General features: G+C 44.7%; 1 protein-coding gene across 10 annotated transcripts in view; it reads left to right on the top strand.

Annotated features, from left to right (window-relative positions):
- Positions 1-23,887, top strand: part of LOC140199965 (nuclear mitotic apparatus protein 1-like) — a 191,607-nt gene that overhangs the window by 141,776 nt on the left and 25,944 nt on the right. For 9 of the 10 annotated variants that reach the window (XM_072262487.1, XM_072262488.1, XM_072262489.1 and 6 more), the window contains 7 exons: positions 5,706-5,774; positions 6,846-6,947; positions 10,874-11,104; positions 14,894-15,084; positions 19,529-19,775; positions 21,751-22,039; positions 23,436-23,572. In XM_072262487.1, the coding sequence (XP_072118588.1) occupies positions 5,706-5,774; positions 6,846-6,947; positions 10,874-11,104; positions 14,894-15,084; positions 19,529-19,775; positions 21,751-22,039; positions 23,436-23,572 (1,266 nt within the window). The remainder of the gene's footprint in view (positions 1-5,705; positions 5,775-6,845; positions 6,948-10,873; positions 11,105-14,893; positions 15,085-19,528; positions 19,776-21,750; positions 22,040-23,435; positions 23,573-23,887) is intronic. The other variant, XM_072262493.1, reaches the window with a different exon arrangement.

The following is a 23,887-nucleotide window of genomic DNA, read 5'->3' as shown; positions in this document are numbered from 1 at the left end:
TGGCTCTGTGGTTAAGAAGGCATACGGTGCATTGGCCTTCATCAGCCGTGGGATTGAGTTTAGGAGCCGAGGGGTAATGCTGCAGCTATATAGGACCATGGTCAGACCCTTCTTGGAGTACTGTGCTCAGTTCTGGTTGCCTCACTACAAGAAAGATGTGGAAACCATAGAAAGGGTGCAGAGGAGATTTGCAAGGATGTTTGTTGCCTGGATTGGGGAATATGCCTTATGAGAATAGGGTTTCTCGTTGGAGCGACGGAGGATGAGGGGTGACCCAATAGAGGTATGTAAGATAGTCATAGCCGTACTTTATTGATCCCGAGGGAAATTGGGTTTTGTTACAGTTGCACCAACCAAGAATAGAGTATAGATATAGCAATATAAAACCATAAATAATTAAATAATAATATGTAAATTGTGCCAAGAAATAAGTCCAGGACCAGCCTATTGGCTCAGGGTGTCTGACCCTCCAAGGGAGGAGTTGTAAAGTTTGATGGCCACAGGCTGGAATGACTTACTATGACACTCCGTGTTGCATCTCAGTGGAATGAGTCTCTGGCTGAATGTACTCCTGTGCCCAACCAGTACATTATGTAGTGGATGGGAGACATTGTCCAAGATGGCATGCAACTTGGACAGCATGATGAGAGGCATTGATCGCATGGATAGTCAGAGGCTTTTTTCCAGGGCTGAAATGGCTAGCACGAGAGGGCACAGTTAAGGTGCTTGGAAGTAGATACGGAGAAGATGTTAGGGGTATGTTTTTTACGCAGAAAGTGGTGAATGCGTGGAATGGGCTGCCAACAACAGTGGTGGAGGCAGATCCTGTAGGGTCTTTTTAAGAGACTCCTGGATAGGTACATGAAGCTTAGAAAAATAGGCTATGGTTAACCCTATGTAATTTCTGAAGTAAGTACATGTTCAGCACAGCTTTGTGTGCCGAAGGGCCTGTGTTGTGCTGTAGGTTTTCTATGTTTCTATATTCAGATAACTCCACAAGATACAGTGAAAGGCCTGCCTTGCATGCTCTTCATACGTATCAGTTTATTACAGTGTATTGAGGTAGTACACGGTAAAGTTTATGAAAATTACCCTGTGAATGAAAGGGTTAACATATAAGAAGTGTACTCGCAGGAGTTTAGAAGAATGAGAAGGAATTTCATTGAAGATCTAAGAGTAAACCTAGCAATTATTGGCCTGTGAGTTTGACGTCAGTGGTGGGTAAATTGATGGAAAGTATTCTTAGGGATGGTATATATAATTATCTAGATAGACAGGGTCTGATTAGGAACAGTCAACATGGATTTGTGCAGGGAAGGTCATGTTTGACAAATCTTACTGAATATTTTGAAGGGGTTACTAGGAAAGTTGTCGAGGGTAAAGCAGTGGATGTTGTCCATATGGACTTCAGTAAGGCCTTTGACAAGGTCCCACACGGCAGGTTAGTTAGGAAGGTTCACTCGTTAGGTATTAATATTGAAGTAGTAAAATGGATTCAGCAGTGGCTGGATGGGAGACGCCAGAGAGTAGTGGTGGAAAACTGTTTGTCAGATTGAAGGTCGGTGACTGGTGGTGTGCCTCAGGGATCTGTACTGGGTCCAATGTTATTTCGAATAACATTGAAAGATGTCAACAAAATAGAGTACAGAGAAGATTTACTAGAATGTTACCTGGGTTTCATCACCGAAGTTACAGAGAAAGGTTGAACAAGTTGGGTCTTTATTCTTTGGAACGTAGAAGGTTGAGGGGGGGATTTGATAGAGGTATTTAAAATTATGAGGGGGATAGATAGAGTTGACGTGGATAGGCTTTTTCCATTGAGAGTGGGGGAGATTCAAACAAGAGGACATGAGTTGAGAGTTAAAGGGCAAAAGTTTAAGGGTAACATCAGGGGGAACTTCTTTACTCAGAGAGTGGTAGCTGTGTGGAATGAGCTTCCAGCAGAAGTGGTTGAGGCAGGTTCGATGTTGTCATTTAAAGTTAAATTGGACAGCTATATGGACAGGAAAAGAATGGAGGGTTATGGGCTGAGTGCAGGTCGGTGGGACTAGGTGAGAGTAAGAGTTCGGCACAGACTAGAAGGACCGAGATCGCCTGTTTCCATGCTGTAATTGTTATATGGTTTATATGGTTATATAGAAACTATCGAATATTGAAAGGCTAGATAGAGTGGATGTGGAGAGAATGTTTTCTATAGTGGGGGAGTCTAGGACCAGTGGCACAACCTCAGAATAGAGGAACGTCCATTTAGAACAGAGATGAGGAGGAATTTCTTTAGCCAGAGTATAGTGAATCTGTGAATTCATTGCCAGAGACAGCTGAGGAGGGCAAGTCATTGAGTATATTTAAAGCAGAGGTTGATAGGTTCTTGATTAGAAAGAGCGTCAAAGGTTATGGGGAGAAGACAGGAGAAGGGATGCGAGAGGGAAAATAAATCGGCCATAGTGGAATGGCAGAATATATTTGATGGGGTGAATGGTTTAATTCTGTTCTTGTGTCTTATAACAAGGAATATAAAGTGTAACAGATGCAAAGGAAGTGCAGGTAAGCAATAAAGTGCAAGGTTGGGAGCTTGTCATAGTGTTACATGACCTAGAAGCAAGCCCTTCGGCCCAACTCATCCACGCCAACCTACTTCAGCCATCTGAACTTCACTCCGCTTACCTTAAAAGCATGGCCTCTGATCTTATACTAACACCTTGTTTTTAGCACCACTCCCAGGGAAAAAGACTGTGTTTTCACTCTATGCCACAAGTGTAATAATTGTACCTGCCTTTATCATATTCTCTGGCTACTCGTTCCTTATACCCCCCACTCTGTGGGTGAGGGAGAGGATTTTAGCCCTCAGTTCCTCTTTAATTCTTTCCTCTCTCACCTTAAAAACAAGTTCCAAGTTCAAGTTTAATTGCCATTCAACCAAATAGGAATACCCATGAATACAGCCAAACGAAACAGTGTTCCTCTGGGGCCAAGGTACAAAGCACAGTACCAAGAGTCATACACAGCACACGGCACATATAGCACATATAACGCAGCAGTAAACATATAGTCACACCAAAAAAATCTCATCTAAGTCCCTGAGTCCATGAATGTTGTCGCAGTCTGCAGTCAAATACAACGCATCTTGTGATCTGCCAAGTGAACACTAGGGGTCAGCACCAGCTCCAAAATGGACCACTTGTTCTTTCTAGTTTTAGACTCCCTTCCTGGGAAAGACTGACTGTCCACCTTGATTGTGTAAGATTCTATCCTTGTAACTGTAAAAGAAACTGTGTACTGCTCGAAATATTCAAATCTAATTCATGCCAGGAACTTTATAAATATTTGTGTAGTTTAGTTGTTTGTGTTTGTTCTGAATATTGTGGGCATGCTATATTGTCGCCGAAATGTATATTGACACTTAAGGACTACCCTCAGCTCACCCTTATCTTGTGTTTGTTGTTAATGTAAACACCACATTTCACTGTACAGTCCTATGTACAAGTAATAAATGTCGGTGATAAAATGGGCAGGACTGAAAACAAAACAGAATAGCACAGCACAGTCCAAGCTCTTCAGCCCACAATAATGTGCTGACATTTTTAACCGACTCCAGATCAATCTGAACCCACCCCACCCACATAACCCTCCATTTTCTTATCATCTATGTGCCATAGAGTCTTAAATGTCCCCAATGTATTGCCCTGGCAGAGGCTCCATGCACACACCACTCTGTGTGTAAAAATATGCCTACCTCTGACTTCCCCCATACTGTCATCCAATCACCTCATATTAACCATTTCCAGCCTAGGAAAAAGTCTCTGACTGTCCACTTGATCTATGCCTCTTACCACCTTTAACATCCCTAGTAAGTTACCTCTCATCCTCTTTTGCTCCAAAGAGAAAGCCCCAGCTTGCTCAGCCTCTCCTCATATAAGACCTGCTCTCTAATCCAGGCAGCATCCGGGTAAATCTTCTCTACACTCTCTAAATCTTCCACATCCTTCCTATAATGAGGTGACCAGAACTGAGCACAGTACTCCAAATGTGGTCTAATCAGGGTTTTATAGAACTGCAACATTACCTTTCTGCTCTTGAGAAGAATGGGAAGATTCTCTCCAAAGTTCAAAGTAATTTTATCATCAAAGTACATATTTGTCAACCTATTACAACCTTAAGATTCATGTTGGTATTCATAGTAGGTATGAAGAAACACAATGGAATCAATGAAAGACCATAGACAAGACGGGCAATGTACTACTGCTGCATAACAACACATTTCATGACATATGTCCAATGATATTAAACCTGATTCTGATTCAACCAAAGTGCAAAAGACAACGAACTGTGCAAATATAATAAGAATAACCCCAAAATAGTAATAACTAGACAGCGGGGTGACCCGTTGGGGCACCCTTTGAGAGAAGGGTAGTGCAGTCTGATGTGACCAGAATGAACATTAAATTTTCCTGAATGCTATTGGTATTGCTTTGCTTTGGAAACTGAAGTAGAAAACTTCAGTTTATTAAAGGAGAATGACGCATAGCAAAGCAAATATAGCTCCTCCTCGTTTAACGAAGGACACTTTTGATGGTATCAGTTCTGGTTTATCTGCCCCCCTTGTGCTTCTCGTTGTCATTCTGGAGACGTGCAGTCCTTTCATCCACCAACTCTTCTGCTCTTCTGTTTATTCTTTGTCTCTGATCCTGGAGACGTGCATGCCTCTGTCTCTTCTTCTCTCATCTTTTTTTGTCCTGACTCTTTGATCCTGGAGTCCTGCGGCCCTGGCCTCATCCAATTCTTGTTCTCTTCCTCCCCTTGCTGCTTCCCGACGACGTTTGGCATCATCTCTTGACCATAATGTCCCCTTCCCTTTCCATGTGGCATAATTAGGCTGACCAATTTTTTTTTACCCTAATGCTGGATAGAAAATACGAAGCACTAACACCAAAGGATGCTGATTATTCTTGATGATGTGGTTTTTGCTCTCCTAAATGGACATGATATAGTCACTGCTGTCCTTTGACTGTAGCAAAGGGTTTTGTGGGTGTCTCGAAGTATGTCGTTACAATAAGATTTAATTATCTCTTATTGATAGCCGGCAGTTAGATCTGTCCCAATCCTGCACATGCTGATGGTGATTAGCAGAATTTGACCCCTCAAAATAGAGCTGCCCTGCCCTTTTGCTCCGGTAGGTGTCGCTGCTGAGGCTGGCCCTGCGCATGCGTCGGGCTGTGGCGTCCCAATTTCCATGATGGCCGATTGGGTCTCGGATGAAAGGCAGCCTCTTGATTTTTGGCGAATGAGCAATTTTATACTAATATATAACCCTGAACTTCGCCTGCATTCTGTAAGTTAGTGCATTTTAATTCTATTTAGCCAAAAAAAGTGCAGCTGTAATGCACCGTTTGTGCTAATTTGAGGTCGCAAACAGACAGACAGAGCATGAGAGTTTTACTAGTATATAGATAAATAAGTAAGCAAGCAATAAATATTGAGAACATGAGATGAAGAGTCCTTGAAAGTGAGTCCATAGGATGTGGGAATACTTCAGTGATTGGGTGAGTGAAGTTACCTCCTCTGGTTCAAGGGTGTGATGGTTGAGGGGTAATAACTGTTGTTTCTGCTCTCCCTTTCGTAGATAAAGTTGTATTTGTAGGGTCTGACCTCTGGAAGCCCTTTGACTCATGTCACTTTATGAATGGGATTTATTTGGCTTGTTCCAGGTCTCAGATCTGAATGAGAAGCTAACTCAGCACGACATGGCATCTAAAACCAAACTACAGAAACTTGTGGTAAGCCTCTTGTGTACAGGATCCAGCCTCACCACTGCTCCCCCTATAAAACGTAAATCCAGCAGAGATCAGCAGTAAGATTAGCTTTATTTGTCACACGTACGTCAAAACTTACACTGAAATAACATGGTTTGCATCGAATCAAATCAGCGAGGACTGTCCCGGGATGGGGGAAGTACCACAAATGTCACCATGCTTCAGGGGCCAAGATGTCATTTGTTGATACAGGCAGATGTGGAGACCAAGTCATTGGGTATGTTTAAAGCTGAGGTCAATAGACTCTTGATTAGTAAGGGTGTCAGAAATTATGGGGAGAAAGCAAGAGAATGGGGTTGAGAGGAATAAATCGGTACTCTCTCTATTTTGTTGACATCTTTCCTATAATTCGGTGACCAAAACTGTACACGAAATTTGGAGTATTGTGTACAAAATAGAGTGAGTACAGAGAAGATTTACTAGAATGTTACCTGGGTTTCATCTCCTAAGTTACAGAGAAAGGTTGAACAAGTTGGGTCTTTATTCTTTGGAACGTAGAAGGTTGAGAGGGGACTTGATAGAGATATTTAAAATTATGAGGGGGATTGATAGAGTTGACGTGGATAGGCTTTTTCCATTGAGAATGGGGAAGATTCAAACAAGAAGACATGAGTTGAGAGTTAAAGGGCAAAAGTTTAGGGGTAACATGAGGGGAACTTCCTTACTCAGAGAGTGGTAGCAGTGTGGGACGAGCTTCCAGCAGAAGTGGTTGAGGCAGGTTTGATGTTGTCGTTTAAAGTTAAATTGGACAGCTATATGGACAGGAAAGGAATGGAGAGTTATGGGCTGAATGCAGGTTGGTGGGACTAGGTGAGAGTAAGAGTTCGGCACGGACTAGAAGGGCTGAGATGGCCTGTTTCCGTGCTGTAATTGTTGTATGGTTATATGATACGATGGCAGAGCTACTCAATGGGCCAAATGGCCTAATTCTGCTCCCATGCCTTATGAGTTACTGTATTTATCCCAGCTGCTGACTGATTCTCTGCCTTAACGTGAACGCTCTGTCCGAGCGTGACGTTTGTTTTACCATTGCAGGCTCGGGATAACGAGACGCAGGAGAAGTTGGAGCAGCAGGTGATGGAGCTGAAAACCCAGCTGAAGGAGAAGGAGGAGATAGTGCAGCACGTCAAGGCCCAGGTCTGTACCCTCACTGGAACCAGGAGTCAAGATTGTGTGCTCTAACAAGAGGTTGGACAGGCTTGGGTTCGTCCCTCTGGATTGGCAGGGGCTGAGGGGAGATCTGATAGAGGTTTATAGGATTATGAGAGACATAGATAGAGTAGGCAGACAATATGTCAATATCTTTCTCCCAGGGCTGAAATGTCTAATACCAGAGTTCAAGCAGTTATGGCGAGAAGGGGTAAAAGTTAAAAGGAGTTTTGAGGGGCAAATTTTTTTACGCAGACAGTGGTGGTAGAGGCAGACACATTAGGGACTTTTAAGAGACGTTTAGATAGGCACATGAATGTGAGGAAAATGGAGGGATATGGACACTGTGTAGTCAGAGGAGATTCATTTAATTGGCCATTTGATTACTAATTTAATTGGTTCCGCACCACAAGATCATGGGACACTCACTGAGATTGCTGGATGCTAGACAGCCCAAGGCATGGCCAAATACAAAATACTGGAGGAACTCAGCAGGTCAGGTAGCATCTGTGGAAATTAATAAACAGTCGACGTTGCAGTCCAAGATCCTTCATCAGAACTGGGAAGGAAGAAGCCTTCAAACTTGTTGGGAGAGACAAGGGTACACTTGGTACATGGTTAGGAGGGTTTAAACCATCAGAAGTAGGAGCATAATTGGACTATTTGGCCCTCAGCTAACGAAATTCCACCTGATCTCTTTTCTAAAAGGACATTCCTCCATTCTGAGGTTGTGTCCTCTTGTCTTAGAATCCCCCATAATAGGAAACATCCACGCTGTCTAGGCCAATATTCTGTATACTCGACAGGTTTCAATGAGATCCCCTCCTAAACTCCAGCCAGTACAGTCCCAGAGCCATCAAATGCTTCTCGTATGTTAACCCTTACATTCTTGGATTATTCACACGAACCTCTTCTGAGCCTTCTCTCCAATGATTGTGTATCCTTTATTAGATAATGGGCCTGAAGCTTTTCAGGCCAAGACCCTCCAGGACTGGAAAGGAAGAGGGTGAAACCATGGCTGGCATTGGTGAAAGGGGGAATGCCTTGTTGGGACATAGCAAGGGTACAGTTGGGTACATGGATAAGAAGGTTTAGACCATTAGACTACAAGATAGAGGAACAGAATTAGACCGTCGTGTCTGCTGTATCATTTCATCATGGCTGACTTAGTGTCTTGTAAAAGTGTTCGGCTCCCAACCCTTTGTTCACATAAATGAATATTGCAACCATGGACTTTGAATAATTTAACTGAGAATTTTTATTTGTGAATCACATGCTCCTTTTTTCACAGTAAACACAAAAAAAACAGGGAAAATGTTAAAGCTTGAAACAGTAAAAATGCAAAAACTGAAAGGTCAGCAGTTCAAAACTATTCACCCCACCCCTTTGCTTAGACTTAGTTGAGCCACCTCTCACAGCTCAGTCTTTCTGGATAAGTCTCTGTTAGCTTTGCACAACTTGATAGAGCAAGATTTGCCCATTCTTGCTTGCAAAATTGTTCAAGCTGTGTCAGGTTAGTTGGAGAGTGGCAGTGAACAGCAATCTTGAGGTCTTTCCAGAGGTGCTGAGGTCAGGACTCTGACTGGGCCACTCAAGGACATCAGTTTTCTTCATCTGAAGTCACTCTGTCAGTGTGCTTTGGGTCATCCTTCCTCCCCAGTTTAAGATTTCTGTTAGGGACTAGCAGGTTTTTATCCAGGATCTCTCTATATTTTGCAGCATTCATCTTCCCATCAATCCTGACCAGATTTCCAGTCCCTGCTACTGAAAAGCATCCCCACAGCATGATGCTACCTCCACTATACTTCACAGAAGGGATGGTGTTACCGGCCTGAAGCTCAGTATTAGATTTACACCACATGTACCGCTTAGTGTTGAGACCAAAAGTTCCACTTCAATCTCATCCAACACAAGACCACCTTCCACATCTTTACAGCAGCTTCTAAGTGATGCTTGGTAAAGTCTTTACTGGCAAGGATATGCTTTTTTTAAGCCAGGGCTTCTTCCTTGTCACTATTCCATAAGTGTCCTTTTTGAGCAAGGCCTTAGAGATTGTGGAGCCATGAACTTAATCTCCAGTTACAGCCACTGACTTTTGCAGCTGACTCACAGTGACTGTTTGCGTCACACTAACCTTTCTTACCACCGCCATTCTTCTCTGGCCATTAAATTTCGGGAAGTGGCCTGACCTTGGCAGTGTGGCTGTCATTTCATATTTTTTTTCCACTTTTTCATATTCAGTGCCTTTAAGATGGTTTTGTACCCTTCCCCAGATTTGTGCTTATCTATTGTCATTTCCCTGACTTATTTTGTATGCTCTTTTTGTCTTTATTTCAGTTTGACCTGTTGAAAATCTACCATACTGTTGGACCATACATAGTGAGGGGGTGTTTATTCTTATGAATTCACTGTAAACTTCAACATAACATCCCATCTCCCATACTCAATACTTTGATTTACAGTATGAAGGCCAATGTGCCAAAAGCTTTCTTTACAACCCTATCTATCTATGATGCCACTTTCAACAAATTATGGACTTGTATTCATAGGTCCCTTTGTTCTACCACACTCTTCAGTGCCCTACCGTTCACTGTGTAAGACATACCCTGGTTGGTCCGACCGAAGTGCAAAACTCACACTTGTATGCATTAAATTCCATCTGCCATTTTTCAGCCCATTTTTCCAGTTGATGCAGACTCCCTTGCAAGCCATGTTAACCCTCCTCACTGTCCACTACACCCCCAGTCTTGATGTCATCCACAAATTTGTTGATCCAGTTAACCACATTATCAGTCGACGTTTCAGGCTGGGACCTTTGATCAGGACTGGAGAAGACAGATGAAGTGTCAGGTTAAGAAGGGGGTAGGGAAGGGCGGAAAGAAGTACAAGGTGGCAGTGATAAGTGAAACTGGGAGAGGGGAATGGGTCAAGTAAAGAGCTGGGAAGTGGATAGGTAAAAGAGATAAATGGCTGGAGAAGGGAGAATCTGATAGGCCGTGGAAGAAAGAGAAGGCGGAGGAGCACCAGAGGGAGGTGATGGGCAGGTAAGGAGATAGGTGAGAGAGGGAAATGGGGGATGATGAAGTGGGGGGGAGGTTGGCAATTACTAGAAATTTGAGAAATCGATGTTCATGCCATTGGGTTGGAGGCTACCCAGATGGAACATAAGGTGTTGCTCCTCCCACCTGAGTGTGGCCTCATTGTGGCATTGGAGGAGGCTATGGACTGACATGTTGGAATGGGAAGTAGAATTGAAATGGGCGGCCACCGGGAGATCCCGCTTTTTCTGGCAGAAAGAAGGTGCTCGGTGGAAGGTCTCACCGATGTACAGGAAACCATACCAGGAGCACCAGATACAGTGGGTGACCCCGAAAGTCTCATGGGTACAGAGGAGATGTCAGGGGTAAGTTTTTTACCTAGAGTGTGGTGAGTGCGTGGAATGGCCTCTGGCAGCAGTGGTGGAGGCGGAAACGATAGGCTCTTTTAAAAGACTCCTGGATAGGTACATGGAGCTTAGGAAAATAGAGGGCTATGGGTAACGCTAGGTAATTTCTGAAGAAAGTACGTGTATGGCACAGCATTGTGGGCCGAAGGGCCTGTATTGTACTGCAGGTTTTCTATGTCTCTAGGTTGAAGTGTTGGCTCACCTGGAAGTAATGTCAGACTCACTGGCCTATTTATATAAGCTGTCTTATATGTATTTATATTTATTGCATGTTTTTATTAGAGTTCTTCATCTTTGTGCACTCTTTTTTTGCTGCCTGGGATCCGGAGTAACAATTATTTTGCTCTGCTTTACACTTGGCGTACTGGAAATGACATTAAACCATCTACAATCAGACCTTTTTCTCTGACAAGTATGTTTTCTGTTTACTCCCCTTCTCTACCTTCCATAAATACCCACGCTATTCTAGCTGGAGAAGGCAAAGACTCACTACGACAGTAAGAAGATGCTGAGCCTTGAGCTGGCCGAGAAGCTGGAGGCCCGAGAGAAGAGCATCTCCTCCCTGGAGCAGCAGCTGACTGTGGCGAAGGAGGAGGGCGCTGAGCTGCGGGCCGAGTCGGAGAGGCTGCGCCATGAGGCACAGCAGGCAGTGAGGGAAGCAAAGGAGGCCAACCTAAAGAACAAGACTCTCTCTGCACAGGTTGGCAGTAGGTGACGCAATAGCGTAGCAGTTAGCCAGACCACATTTTATGAGTAATTAATGCAGAAAATTGCAAAGGGTTCACAAACCTTTTTATGCAACTGCATATGTGCCTACAGTACTGTACCCTAACCTCTATCCTCAACTCCACTAATTTTCATGTTTGCAAACCACATTTTCATTTGTATACATTACAACCAGCTCTGGCCAGGAAAACAGGCTTCTAGCGTAGCCCTCTGTTGTCTGTAACAACACCAGGTTGATACCCCTGGGGATCAAATGGTGATAAAGGTATGGAATTCTTCCAGAAAAAGCAGCAGTTGCCAGCTCAATTGTTCATTTTAAATCTGCGTATTGAATTTCTCTGACCTAGGAAGGTGTGAAGCAAAGGCAAAAGGATGTGTGTTAATTAACATAGAACACAGTACAGTGCAGCACAGAACAGACCTTTGGCCCCATGAGTGTTGTGCCGACCTTTTAACCTACTCCAAGATCAATCTAACCCTTCCCTCCCACATAATCCTCCATTTTTCTATCATCTGCCTATCTAAGAGTCTCTTCAAAGTCCTCTACCACCACTACTGGCAGGGCAGTCCACACACCTACCACTCTCTGTGCAAAGAACTTACCTCCGACGTCCCTTCAAGTTCAAGTTCCTGAGCCTGGTGGTATGTGCTTTCAGGCTTTTGTGTCTTCTACCCCATGGGAAAGTGGGGAATAGAGAATGTCTGGGGTGGGTAGGGTTTTTGATTATGCTGGCTGCTTTACTGAGATAGGGAGAAGTGTAGACAGAGTCCGTGGAGGAGAGTCTGGTTTCTGTGATGTGCTGAGCTGTGTCCACAACTCTGCAGCTCCTTGCAGTCTTGTGCAGAGTGATTGTCTTACCGAGCTGTTATCACTTGATGAAGGGTCTCGGGCCCAGACGTCAACTGCTTATTCATTTTTATAGCCTGCTCTGTTAAGTTCCTCCAGTATTCTGTGTGTATTGCTCAATATTTCCAATATCTGCAGAATCTCTTGTGTCTATGCAAGCTGACCGGATGCTCTCTGATACATCGTTTTCAATCAATCAACAGGGACTTCCCTATTTTCTATAGCCTCCTGAGAAATCAGAGGTGTTGGTGAGCTTTCTTGGTCATGACGTCGACGTGGCTGGACCAGGACAGGCATCTGGTGATGTCCACTCCTTGGAATCTGAAGCTCTCAATCTCAACACCATTGGTAACAGGAGCATGTGCACTGTCCCTCTTTCTGAGGTCAATGACCAACTCTTTTGTTGACATTGAGGGAAAGGTTGTTGTCATGACAACATGTTTGCAGCAGCAGTATAGTGCAAAGACACAAAATCACAATAGATTATGAAATCAATAAATAGTGAAGAAAAAGGAATAAAAAGATGATGTTTCATGGGCTGTGGAGGGGAAACCTGATGGTGGAAGGGAGAAAACTATTTTTATATCAGGGAATATGGATCTTCGGGCTCCTGTGCCACTCCCCTGATGCTAGCAATGAGAAGAGGGCTGATCCTAGGTGGTGAGGGTTCTTCATAATGGATGCTGCCTTCTTGAGGCATTGCTATTGAAGATGTCTTCCGTGGTGGGGAGAGGCTAGTGCCCTTGATGGAGCTGGCTGAGATTACAACCCTCTGCAATTTGTTTTGATCCTGTGCATTGGTAGCTCCATACCAGACAGTGATACAAACCAGTTAGAATGTCCACCACAGTACATCTGTAGAAATTTGCTAGAGTTTTTGGTGACATACCAAATCTCCTCAAAGTCCTAATGAAATATAGCTGCTGTCGTGCCTTCTTTGTAATTGCTTCAAGATGCTGAATCCAGGATAGATCTTCAGGGATGTTGACACCCAGGAACTTGAAGGTGCTCAAGTTTTTCACTGCTGATTCATTGATGAGGACTGGTGTGTGTTCCCTCACCTTACCCTTCCTGAAATCCACAATCAGTTCCTTGGTTTTACTGACATTGAGTGCAAGGTTGCGACACCACTCAACCAGCCAATCTGTCTCAATCTTTATTGTTAGCTGAGATTCTACCAACAACAGTGGTGTTGTCGGTAAATTTACCAGTGGCGTTTGAGCTCTGCCTAACCACACAATCATGACTGTAAAGCATTGGGCTAAGCACACATGATCAAGGTGTGTCTGTGTTGACTGTCAGTGAGGAGGAGATGTTTTCACCAATTTGTACTGACTGGTCTCCCGATGAAGAGGTCAACAATGCAGTTGCAGAGGGCCGCATTTTGGAGCTTTTGTGTTGAATGTGGAGCTGTAACCAATGAACACAGCCTGACGTAAGTGTTTCTGTTGTTTGAGTAGAGAGCCGGTGAGATTGTGTCTGCTGTAGACCTGTTGTGGAGGTAGGCAAAATGGACCCAGGTCCATGATTCAGCAGGAGTTAACCAACCTGCAAAGCATTTAATCAGAGTAGATATAAGTGCACCTGGACCATAGTTATTGAGGCAGCTCACCCTTTTCTCCTTGGGCACTGGTATGATTGTCACCCTGTTGAAGCAGGTGGGTACCTCCGACTACAGCAATGAAAGGTTGAAGATGTCCTTGAACACTCCCACCAGTTGGTTGGCATTACCGGTAGATACAGAGTATTGCATTAGTGTAACTTCCTAGCTAATTACATAGAACAACAGCAATACATTTGCCAACTTGTCAGTGATAGTAAGTTGGATTTTAACATAGAAATATTGCACAAGAATAGTGATTGTACTGACTGTGATGACACAGGTTCTCAGAATTACAGTGATCAAGTTCAGTTTATTGTCATTCAGACGTACACATGCATTAGAGATTTTGGTGGCATTAGAAGTGAACTTTCAAAAATTATTGGACTCTGGCATGGTGCCAGAGGACTGGAAAATTGCAATTGTCACTCCACTGTAAGAAAGAATGAAGGCAACAGAAGGGAAGTTGTAGACCAGTTAGCCTGACCTCAGTGGTTGGAGTCAGTTGCTAAGGATGAGGGTGGTGGAGTACTTGGTGACACAGGACAAGATAGTACAAAGTCAGCATTGTTTCCTTCAGGGAAAATCCTGCCTGACGAACCTGTTGGAATTTTTTGAGGATGCTGCTTTCTTGTGGCAGTGTTCCATGCAAATGTGCTCAATGGGGGGGGGGGGGGCTTTTCCTGTGATGAAGTGGGCTCTATCCACCACTTTCCATTCCTGAGCAGTAGGTTTTTAATGATGGGTGCTGCTTTCTCGTGCAGCGTCCATGTGTTTGGTGTCAATGAGGAATTTGCACTGAGGCTGATAGGAAGGCTCTACAAAGGGTAGTCAGACTGCCCAGTGCATCACTGGCACCAGCCTACCTGCTATCAAGGTCACATATACAGAAAAGTGCTGGTAAAGGACTAGTAACGTCACAAAGCATTCCACACACCCTGCTCATGGACTGTTTGTCCCATTCCTATCAGGGAGGAGGCTACGTAGTATCCACGCCAGAAATACCAGACTTTAAAACAGTAACTGTCCCCAGGCAGTAAGGTTGATCAATGCCTCCACTCACTAACCCACCCCTCCATATCCCCAATCATCACTACTTTATCATTTCCTGTCAGTCATCTTATGTAGAGACACTTTTCTGTCTAGTGTCACTCGTATGGACAGACAATCAATCTGTAAGATATCTTATGTATTTATATTGTGTTTTTTGTGCTGCATGCAATCCGGAATAACAATTATTTCATTCTCCTTTGCACTTGTGTACTGGAAGTGATGCAGAACAATCTTGAATGTTATTTGTCCTGATGTTTGGTCAGGTGGAGTTTGCTGACCGACAGCTGAGGGAGCTCAACAAGTCACACTTACCTGTTGGCACAAGAAGATCCCGTAGCAACGTGGGCAGAGCCGCCACACAGCCCGGAGACAGCGAAGCAGACTTCAGCCAAGACAGCATGGAGCTGAGTGACCTGGAGGAGCCGGCAGCAGCGTGGAACAATACAGGAGCCAGGTAAAGGAAACACTTCAACGTGCAAAGGGCATGTATGTCACCATTTACAACCCTCAGATCCCTTTTCTTCCGGGCATTCACAGTAAATGCAAGAAACATGGTAGAATCAATGAAAGACCGCAAACAACAAGATGGACAAATAACCAATGACAATAAACTTTACGAGTACAAATTAAATGAACAATGGTATTCATTAACTAACAAAGAAGCAAACAAGCAGGCAAGCAATAAATAAATACTGAGAACAGATATGAAGAGCCCTTGAAAGTGGCTCCATGGATTGTGGGAATGGTTCAGTGTTGGAGTGAGTGAAGTTACCCCTCTCGTTCAAAAGCCTGATGGCCGTGGGGCAATAAGCGTTCCTGAACCTGATGGTGTGGGTCCTGAGGCTCCTGTACCTCTTTCCTGATGGCAGCAGCAAGAAGAGAACGTGGTCTGGATAGTGGGGGCCCCTGATGATAGGTGCTGCTTTCCTGCGACAGCACTCCATGCATGTGTACTCAATAATACCTGCCTCAACCTTATCTGGCAGGTCGCTCCATAGACTCGCCACCCGCTGGGTGAAAAATTTGCCCCTCAGCTCCCTTTTAAATTTTTCCCTTCTCACCTTGAAACTCTTGGCCCTAGTTTTAGACTCCCATTGAAATGTGGTTTGAAGTGTTTGCGGTGCAGTACATTGCTGAGAGGACCACCGGGTCTCCCTGCACCCTCTTTGTGACATTTACCGAGAGAGCTGCAGACAAAGGGCCCAAAGCATTGTTGAGGATCCCTGCTACCCAACCCACAACCTCTTTAACCCATTTTAGAGGGAATGTTGTTGGTTGTCAAAAGCTTATTGATCTTGGGACAGCAGAGATAAATATTCTGTTCTGCAAAGAACTTATTGTGTGTGAACTCAGCAAATTGGGACTAGCTGAGTGGGCACTGTGGTCAGCATGGGCTGGATGGGCTGAAGGGTCTGCTTGCTGCATTGCTTGCTAATGCTTTATAAGAGAATATAAATCATGCACAAATTATACAAGATGGTGAAGGAAAACACAACATCAGTGTAAAATTAATCAAGTGGTAGTCTGTAATGTTCGGGTGCAAAGGTAGGATTAGGTTTGTCCAGGTGGGTTCAAGAACTGAAAGGTTGAAGGGAAGTAGCTGCTCCTAAACCTGGTCGTGTGGGGCTTAGGCTTCCGTACCATTTGACATGTGAACAGAACTGGACCAGTCAAACCATTAAGTTTGCCCTTGCCATTCTGTCATGGCATATTTGTTATCCCTCTCAGTCCTATTCTCCTGCTTTCCCCCCATAACCTTTGACACCCTTGCTAATCAAGAACCTATCAACCTCTACTTTAAACATACCCAAGGAATTGGCCTCCTCAGCCGTCTGTGTTAATAAATTCCACAGATTCACCACCCTATGGCTTAAGAAATTCCTTCTCATCTGTGTTCTAAAGGGGCATTCTTGTATTCTGAGGCTGTGCCCTCTGGTCCTAGACTTCCCCCTCTATAGAACGTAGAGCAGTACAGCGCAGGAACAGGCCCTTCGGCCCACAATGTTGTGCTGACCCAAATTAGTAATCAAATGGCCAACTCAACTAATCTCTTCTGCCTACACAATGTCCATATCCTTACATTTTCCTCTCATTTATGCATCTTATCTAAATGTCCCTTAAAAGTCTCTAATGTATCTGCCTCTACCCCTACCCCAGGCAGCACAATCCAGGCACCCGCTGTTCTTTGTGTAAAAAAAAAATCTTACCCCTCACATCTCCTTTGAAATTACCCCCTTCATCTAATACTTTGGTATTAGACATTTCAATCCTGGAAAAAAGGTATCTGTCTACTCTATTTATGCCTCTTATATTCTTAAAGATCTCTCCAAAGCCTTGACATCCTTCCTATACTGGGGCGACCAGAACTGTATGCAATACTACGGATGTGACCTAACTGGAGTTTTATAGAACTGCAACATAACTTCCTGACTTTTGAACTCATTGCCTCAACTAATAAAGGCAAGCATGCCATGTACCTTTTTGACCACCCTGTCAACTTGTACAGCCACTTTCAGGGAGCTGTGAACTTGGAACCCAAGATCCCTCTGTTCATCAACACTGTTAACTACCTTCTCCTTAACAGGGTCCTTTCTCTTCACATTTGACCTACCAAGGTGCAACACGTCATGTATGGTCGGATTAAAAACTCTGCATTTCTCTGCCCATATCTGCCACTGATCTACGTCCTGTTGTATTCTCCGCCAGTCTTCTATGTTATCTACAACACCACCAATCTTCATACTGTCTGCAAGCTTATTAACCCACTCATCTACATTTTCATTCATGGTTTTTATATACATCACAAAGAGCAGAGGTCCCAGTACAGATTCCTGCTGAATGCTACTAATGACAGACTTCCAGCTCTTCGACCACTACCCTCTGTCTTCTGTGGACAAGCCAGTTCACCGTGGATCCCATGCACCTTAATCTTCTGGATGAGGGACCTTGTCAAATGCTTCTTTGGTAAATGCTGATGTAATGTACTCACTAAGGACCTCACCCACATCCTCCACATCCAAGCAAATGTTCTTCTCCCCCAGCCCCCCTCTCCTTGAGTGGTCTCACCCTCTCCTAGATATCGTCTTGCTCTTGATGTATGTATGGAATGCCTTGGGATTCTCTTTAATCCTACTTGCCAAGGACTTTTCATGGCCACTCCTATCTTCCCTAATTCTGTTGAAGTTCTTTTCTAGCTTCTTTACAATCCTCTGGGCTCTGTTTGATTCTAGCTTTACCTACTTTATCTTTATTTTCCTTGACAAAATTCTCGATGTCCAAGGTTCTCTTCCCTTGCCATCCTTGTCCTTCCCTGTGACTGGAACGTGCCTGTCCTGTACTCTGTCCAGTTGGTCTTTAAACACCCTCTACAAGTCAGATGTGGACTTGCCCAAAAACAGCTGCTGCTAATTATCTCTCCTTAGTTCCTGCCTCATGCTCTTGTAATTTGCCCAGCTCCAATTTAACGCTGTCCTGCAAGGTCCATACTTACCCTTATCTATAGTCACTGTTCCCTAACTGCTCACCCCTGAAAACTCCAGTCACCTGGTCAGGCTCATTAGCCAACACCAGGTCCAGTACAGCCCCTCTTCTCGTTGGACTATCTACATATTGATTTGAGAAACCCTCCTGAATGCACTTAACAAATTCAGAGATTTTCAGCCACTCTCAGACATCATGGTCCTTAGCACCTGCGAGACAACACACCATCCTGACATCTCTTTCGAGACCACAGAGCCTCCTGTTCATCCCCCTAACTATCACTACTGCTCTTCCTGACTTTCCCCTTCCTTGCTGAGCCTCAGAGACAACCAAGGTGCCACTGGCCTAGCGGCTGCTGCTATATCAAGGTGAATCATTCCACTCCATCCCAGAAGTATACTTGTTGCTATAGGATATGTCCTCTCCACATCCACTCTATCTCAGCCTTTCAATATTCAGTAGGCTTCCCTTTCTTAAGAGGGTGCACTCTAGGCTCCACCATCACAGTGGGTTTGCTTCCTATTGATATTTCAGTCTGGAGGCGTCGGGGAGATGGTCTCAGGCTTTTAATGGCATCTTTGAGTCATTGGTAAGGAAGACAAATGCAATGTTAGCATTCATTTTGAGAAGATTAAAATATAAAAGCAAAGATGTAATGTTGATGCTTTATAAGACATTGGTCAAACCACACTGGGAGTATTGTGAGCAATTTTGAGCCCCTTATCTAGGAAAGAATGTGCTGGCGTTGCAGAGGGTTCAGAAGAGTTCACGAAAATGATCCTGGGAATTACAGGGTTAACATATGAGGAGCGTTGAATGGCTCTTTGCCTGTACTCACTAGAGTTTAGAGGAACGAAGAATGGGGAGAGGGGCTCAGTGAAAAACCTAGACAGAGTAGATGTGGAGAGAATGTTTCCTGTAGTGGAGGAGCCTAAGACCAGAAGCCACAGCCTCAGAACGAAAGGACATCCATTTAGAACAGAGATGCGTCAAATTTATTTAGCCATAGGATGGTGAACCAGTGGAATACATTGCCATAGGTGGCTGTGGAGGCCCAGTCATTGGGTATATTTAAAGCAGAGGTTTCTTGATTGTTTCTTGATTCGTGAGGGTGTCAGAGGTTACGGAGAGAAGGCAGGAGAATGGAGTTGAGAGGGAAAATAAATCAGCTATGATTTAATGTCAGAGCAGACTCGGTGGGCTTAATTCTGCTCCTGTAGTCTTTGATGTCCAAATTGGTGGTTGGGCCTGTTGATAATCCTTGTACTCCGCTGGTCTGCTCATTTTCAAAACTTCAGGGTCCCAGAGTGCTACTGCATAGATACAGGCCCTTCAGCCCATCTAGTCTGAGTGGAACTCCAAATTTCCCCTTTCTGCATGCAGGCTGACCCTGCTGACATTATTCTTCTGCTCCGCAGGAGGGGCCGGACAGGTTTCAAGACCCCTGATGCCGCTCCTGAAGGAAATCAATCACTTGCGACACAGAAACTGCGTGGGAAGCTGGACTCACTGGAGTCGCTGTATTTCACTCCGCTGCCGGACCGTGGCCAGTCCAAGATGGACACCAGCCTCAGCTCGCTGGGGGACCTCAGCCTGGACTCGGCCAAGAAAACCCGATCCGGCCGGAGACGCACCACACAGGTCATCAACATCCTCATGACAAAGGTAAGAGACAGGATTTATCAGTACAGGGGCTCAGGTTAACTGGGACACGTCGAGACCAGTACATTTTGGCCCGATTAAGCAGCTGCCCCAGTTGGAAATAGTTAAAAATAGTTTTAAAAAAGACAAGCTACCATGTAACTGAGTAACAAATTATGTATTTAAATGAAATACAGAACAAATTAGTACACTACTAATACTACTACAGTACTATAAAACTGTATTAGTTCCTAATAGCTTTTGACAGAAGAGTTCGTCCAGTGTATACTGCCGTATTCTTTTGATTGACTGCCTAATAAAAAAATCAGCGCACACTTCGTGCAGATGATAGACTGCCTTTAACAATTATGTTTTCCAGATCTTCATTTTCGTTGTAACATTCAAGATACTTTCAAGTTCTTTGTAGTTCCTAACTTGCTGAAGTATTGAAATCATTACATTTTCACTCCTGATCGTTCTGGCATCTCCAAGCCTGAATGCTTGCAATCATAGTGAGCAAAGCAGTTCTGAATTGTCTTACTCCTTGTTTCTCGCCAACTATCAGTGACAAAAATCTCTGCTTTTTGAACATGAACACATGCAACTGACACTATTTAAAAACTATTCAGATTAGGCATGGTACAATGTCTAACAATCATGCAAGTGCACATGACTGAGACTAGTTAGAAACTATTCTCCAGCCCCAATAAGCAGCATAGTGTTCCAAATAAACGAAAGAGATCCCAGCTGTTTTCTCGATTAGTTTTTGTTGTTTAAGAATTGTCCCAAATAGCGGCTGCCCTGATGTCCCTATTAATGGAATCCACTGTATTTGGAGAAGCATAGTCTGATTCGAGATTGTCAGCGTGGCTTTGTGAGGGCAGGTCACGCCAGATGAGCATGATTAAACTCTTGAAGAAAGTGACAAATCAAATTGTTAGAAGTAGAGCAGTCAATGTCAGAGAAATGTATACAATATACATCCTGAAATGCTTTTCTTCACAACCATCCACGAAAAGAGGAGTGCCCCAAGAATGAATGACAATTAAATGTTAGAACCCCAAAGTCCCCCCCCAGTTCCCCTCCCTCCCGCGCGAAAGCATAAGCGAGCAACAATCCCTCCCCCCCCCCCCACCAGCAAAGATAAAGCACACCGCTACCAGGATTCAGGCGTGAGCAAAGCAACAGCAAAGACACAGCCTTGCGGTGGAGGCCAGGTCCATTGGTATATTTAAAGTTGAAGTTGATTGGTCAGGGCATCAAAGGATATGGCGAGAAGTCATTTGTATGGGGTTGGATGGGATCCAGGATCGGCCATGACGGACTAGTGGAGCAGACTCGATGGGCTGAACGGCCTAATTCTGCTCTTGTGCCTTATGTTCTTGTGGACCTGACAGACATTGTTCCAGATGATACGAGGAATAGATGAGTCGACCACCAGAGACTTCTTCCCCAGAATGGGATTCCCTAATACGAGGGGGGCATAGTTTTACAGTGCCCGCAACCCAGGTTCAATTACTGCCACTGTTTATATGTTCTCCCCATGACCATGGGGGTTTCCTCTGAGTGCTCCTGTATCCTCCCGTAGTCTAAAGGGTTGGGGAGCAAGTCAAATGATTCTGCAGATGCTGGAAATCCAGAGCAACACACACAAGATCCTAGAGGAACTCAGCAGGTCAGGCCACATCAATGGAGAGGAATAAACAGAACGTTTTGGGCTGAAATCCTTCATCAGGACTAGTGGGCATACCACGTTGGCACTGGAAGCATGGCAACTCTTGCCGGCTACCCCCGGCACAACGTCGGACTGTGTTTGTCATTTACTTAAGTGACACATTTCACTGTATGTTTTGATGTACATGTGATAAATAAAACATTTTTTTTCTCCAAATGGACTCGCTTGGACGGGCATTTTGGTTTGCGTAAATGAGATGGGGCAAGGAGCCTGTTTCCATGTGCTGTCACTGTACTAACCGAAGCTCTCTGGCCTTCTTTGCAGAAGCAGACAGTAGAGTATGAGGAACCCAGCACGAGTGCTTCAACCCTCAGCATCCAGCCCTCCGCCTCCCAGACTGATGTCTCGGGGCAGCTTCCCTGCAGCCGCTGGAGGAATCGGGCCTCTTCCGTCACCTCGCTAGCAACTGTCAACCGCTCCGCATCCCAAGACGCGCTGGACGCAAGCAGCAGTTCAGAGGACGTGGGTACTGCTGCTTTGAAGAACCTCCCGGGATTCCGGCCCACTACCCGAAGGTCCTCCAGGCTGTCCATGTTTGGCACTGCTGCGTCAAGTACGTTGGCGGGAAGCAGAAATGGGGTAGTCTTCGTTGCTTCAGGGGTGGTGGGCTTTGCAGGCTGAGCTAGCAGTTCATTGTCACTGAGAAGGTGGCAAAGAGCTACTTTGTGAAACCACAATAGCACTTGGGGTGTGGGTGCACACTAGGTGACGATGGGGAAGGTGCTCCAGGATAAGATTCCATGGTATTCTGGGCCCTTTATCTAACAAGGATGTGCTGGCATTGGAGAGGGTCCACAGGAAGCTCACAAGAATGAATCCAGGTATGAAAAAGTTAATATGTGAGAAGTGTGTGATGACTCTGGGCCTGTACACCCTAGGGTTCAGAAGAATGAGAGGGGATCTCATTGAAACCTATCTAACATTGAAAGGCCTAGATAGAGTGGATGTGGAGAGGTTGTTTCCCGTAGTGAGAGAGCCTAGGACCGGAGGGCGCAGCTCAGAATAGAGAGATGTCCATTTAGAACAGAGATGAGGAATTTCTTTAGCCAGAGGGTGGTGAATCTGTCGAATTCTTTGCCACAGGTGGCTGTGTAGGCCAAGTCATTGGGTGTAGTTAAAGTAGAGATTGATAGGTTCTTGATTAATCAGGATATCAAAGGTTACTGGGAGAAGGCAGGAAAATTGAGAAGGATAATGAATCAGCAATTATGGAATGGCGGAGCAGAATTGATGGGCTGAGTGACCTAATTCTGCTTCTATGTCTTATGGTCTTATTAAACACTCCTCATGCATTAACCCTTTCATTCCCAAATTCCCAGCACACCTTGTCTTAAGTAAGAACTTCTGCTCTAAATCATTTTTGCCTTCATGAACAGTGCTCTTACCAAGTAAGTTGCAGTACAGTGCAAAATAAAATGATAAAAGAATGGAGATAAAGTGTTCGAGTGTAAGAGCAGGCAGACAATTAGATGCAGTGTCATATCAAGGTAGATTGTGAGATCAAGAGTCCATCTTGTATCATATGTGGAACCATTCAATAGTCTGAGAACAGTGGAGCAGAAGCTGTCCTCAAGCCTGGTGATAATGTTATTTCAGGCTTTTGTGTCGTCTGTCTGATGGGAGGGGAGAGAAGAGAGAATGTCTGGGGTGGTTGCGGTGTATGATTACATTGGCTGCTTTACTGAGACAGTGAGAAGTGTAGACAGGGTCCATGGAGGGGAGGCGGATTTCTACGATGTGCTGAGCTGTGCACATCTCTGCAGTTTCTTGCATTCAGAGAAGAGCAGATGATGTCAGGCCGTGATGCATCCTAGTAGGATGCTTTCTCTGGGAAATTGATGTGTAACCTGTCCAGAGTGTCTGTCTATCTAAATGTAACCGTGTATCTCAAAAGCTCCCTGACGGGTTCATCGACCTTCTTCCCAACCACCCTCCTGTTCTCTCGTCAGGTTCGAATGCGTTGTACCCGGGAAGCTGCCAGGATGAGCCCGACCAGATGGATGACTGGAATCGGATTGCTGAGCTGCAACGTCGGAATGGAGTCTGTCCTCCGCACTTGAAGACCTCCTATCCTGTGGAGTCCCGTGTAAGTAGCTGTATCGCTTTGTGGCCCTCTCCATGGTCTCAGTTTTGTTTAAGCATTCTGTCACAGAACAGTTCCTTCAGGTTGTCATAGCCAGTGGGGAGGTGGGGGGTGTAGTTGGAATAAGCTCCCATTACCTATTAAATGTTCACAAGGGCATGTGTCTCATAGCCCCTGACAACTAAGTCCAGCTCCTGGCTTTCACGTGTGCCTTAGCTACTTCGTCCGGCCGAACCATTTCTACTGACTGAGGTTACTGGCACCTTAAAACCAGTTGCTTCGGGCAGATGGGGCTTGTCAGCCGTGGTTGGCAGTTCA

The sequence above is a fragment of the Mobula birostris genome, chromosome 7 (assembly GCF_030028105.1).
Source record: "Mobula birostris isolate sMobBir1 chromosome 7, sMobBir1.hap1, whole genome shotgun sequence".
In the NCBI taxonomy this organism is placed as follows: domain Eukaryota; kingdom Metazoa; phylum Chordata; class Chondrichthyes; order Myliobatiformes; family Myliobatidae; genus Mobula; species Mobula birostris.
The sequence above is the reverse complement of the archived record's forward strand: the minus strand, read 5'-3'. Positions and strand labels throughout refer to the sequence as shown.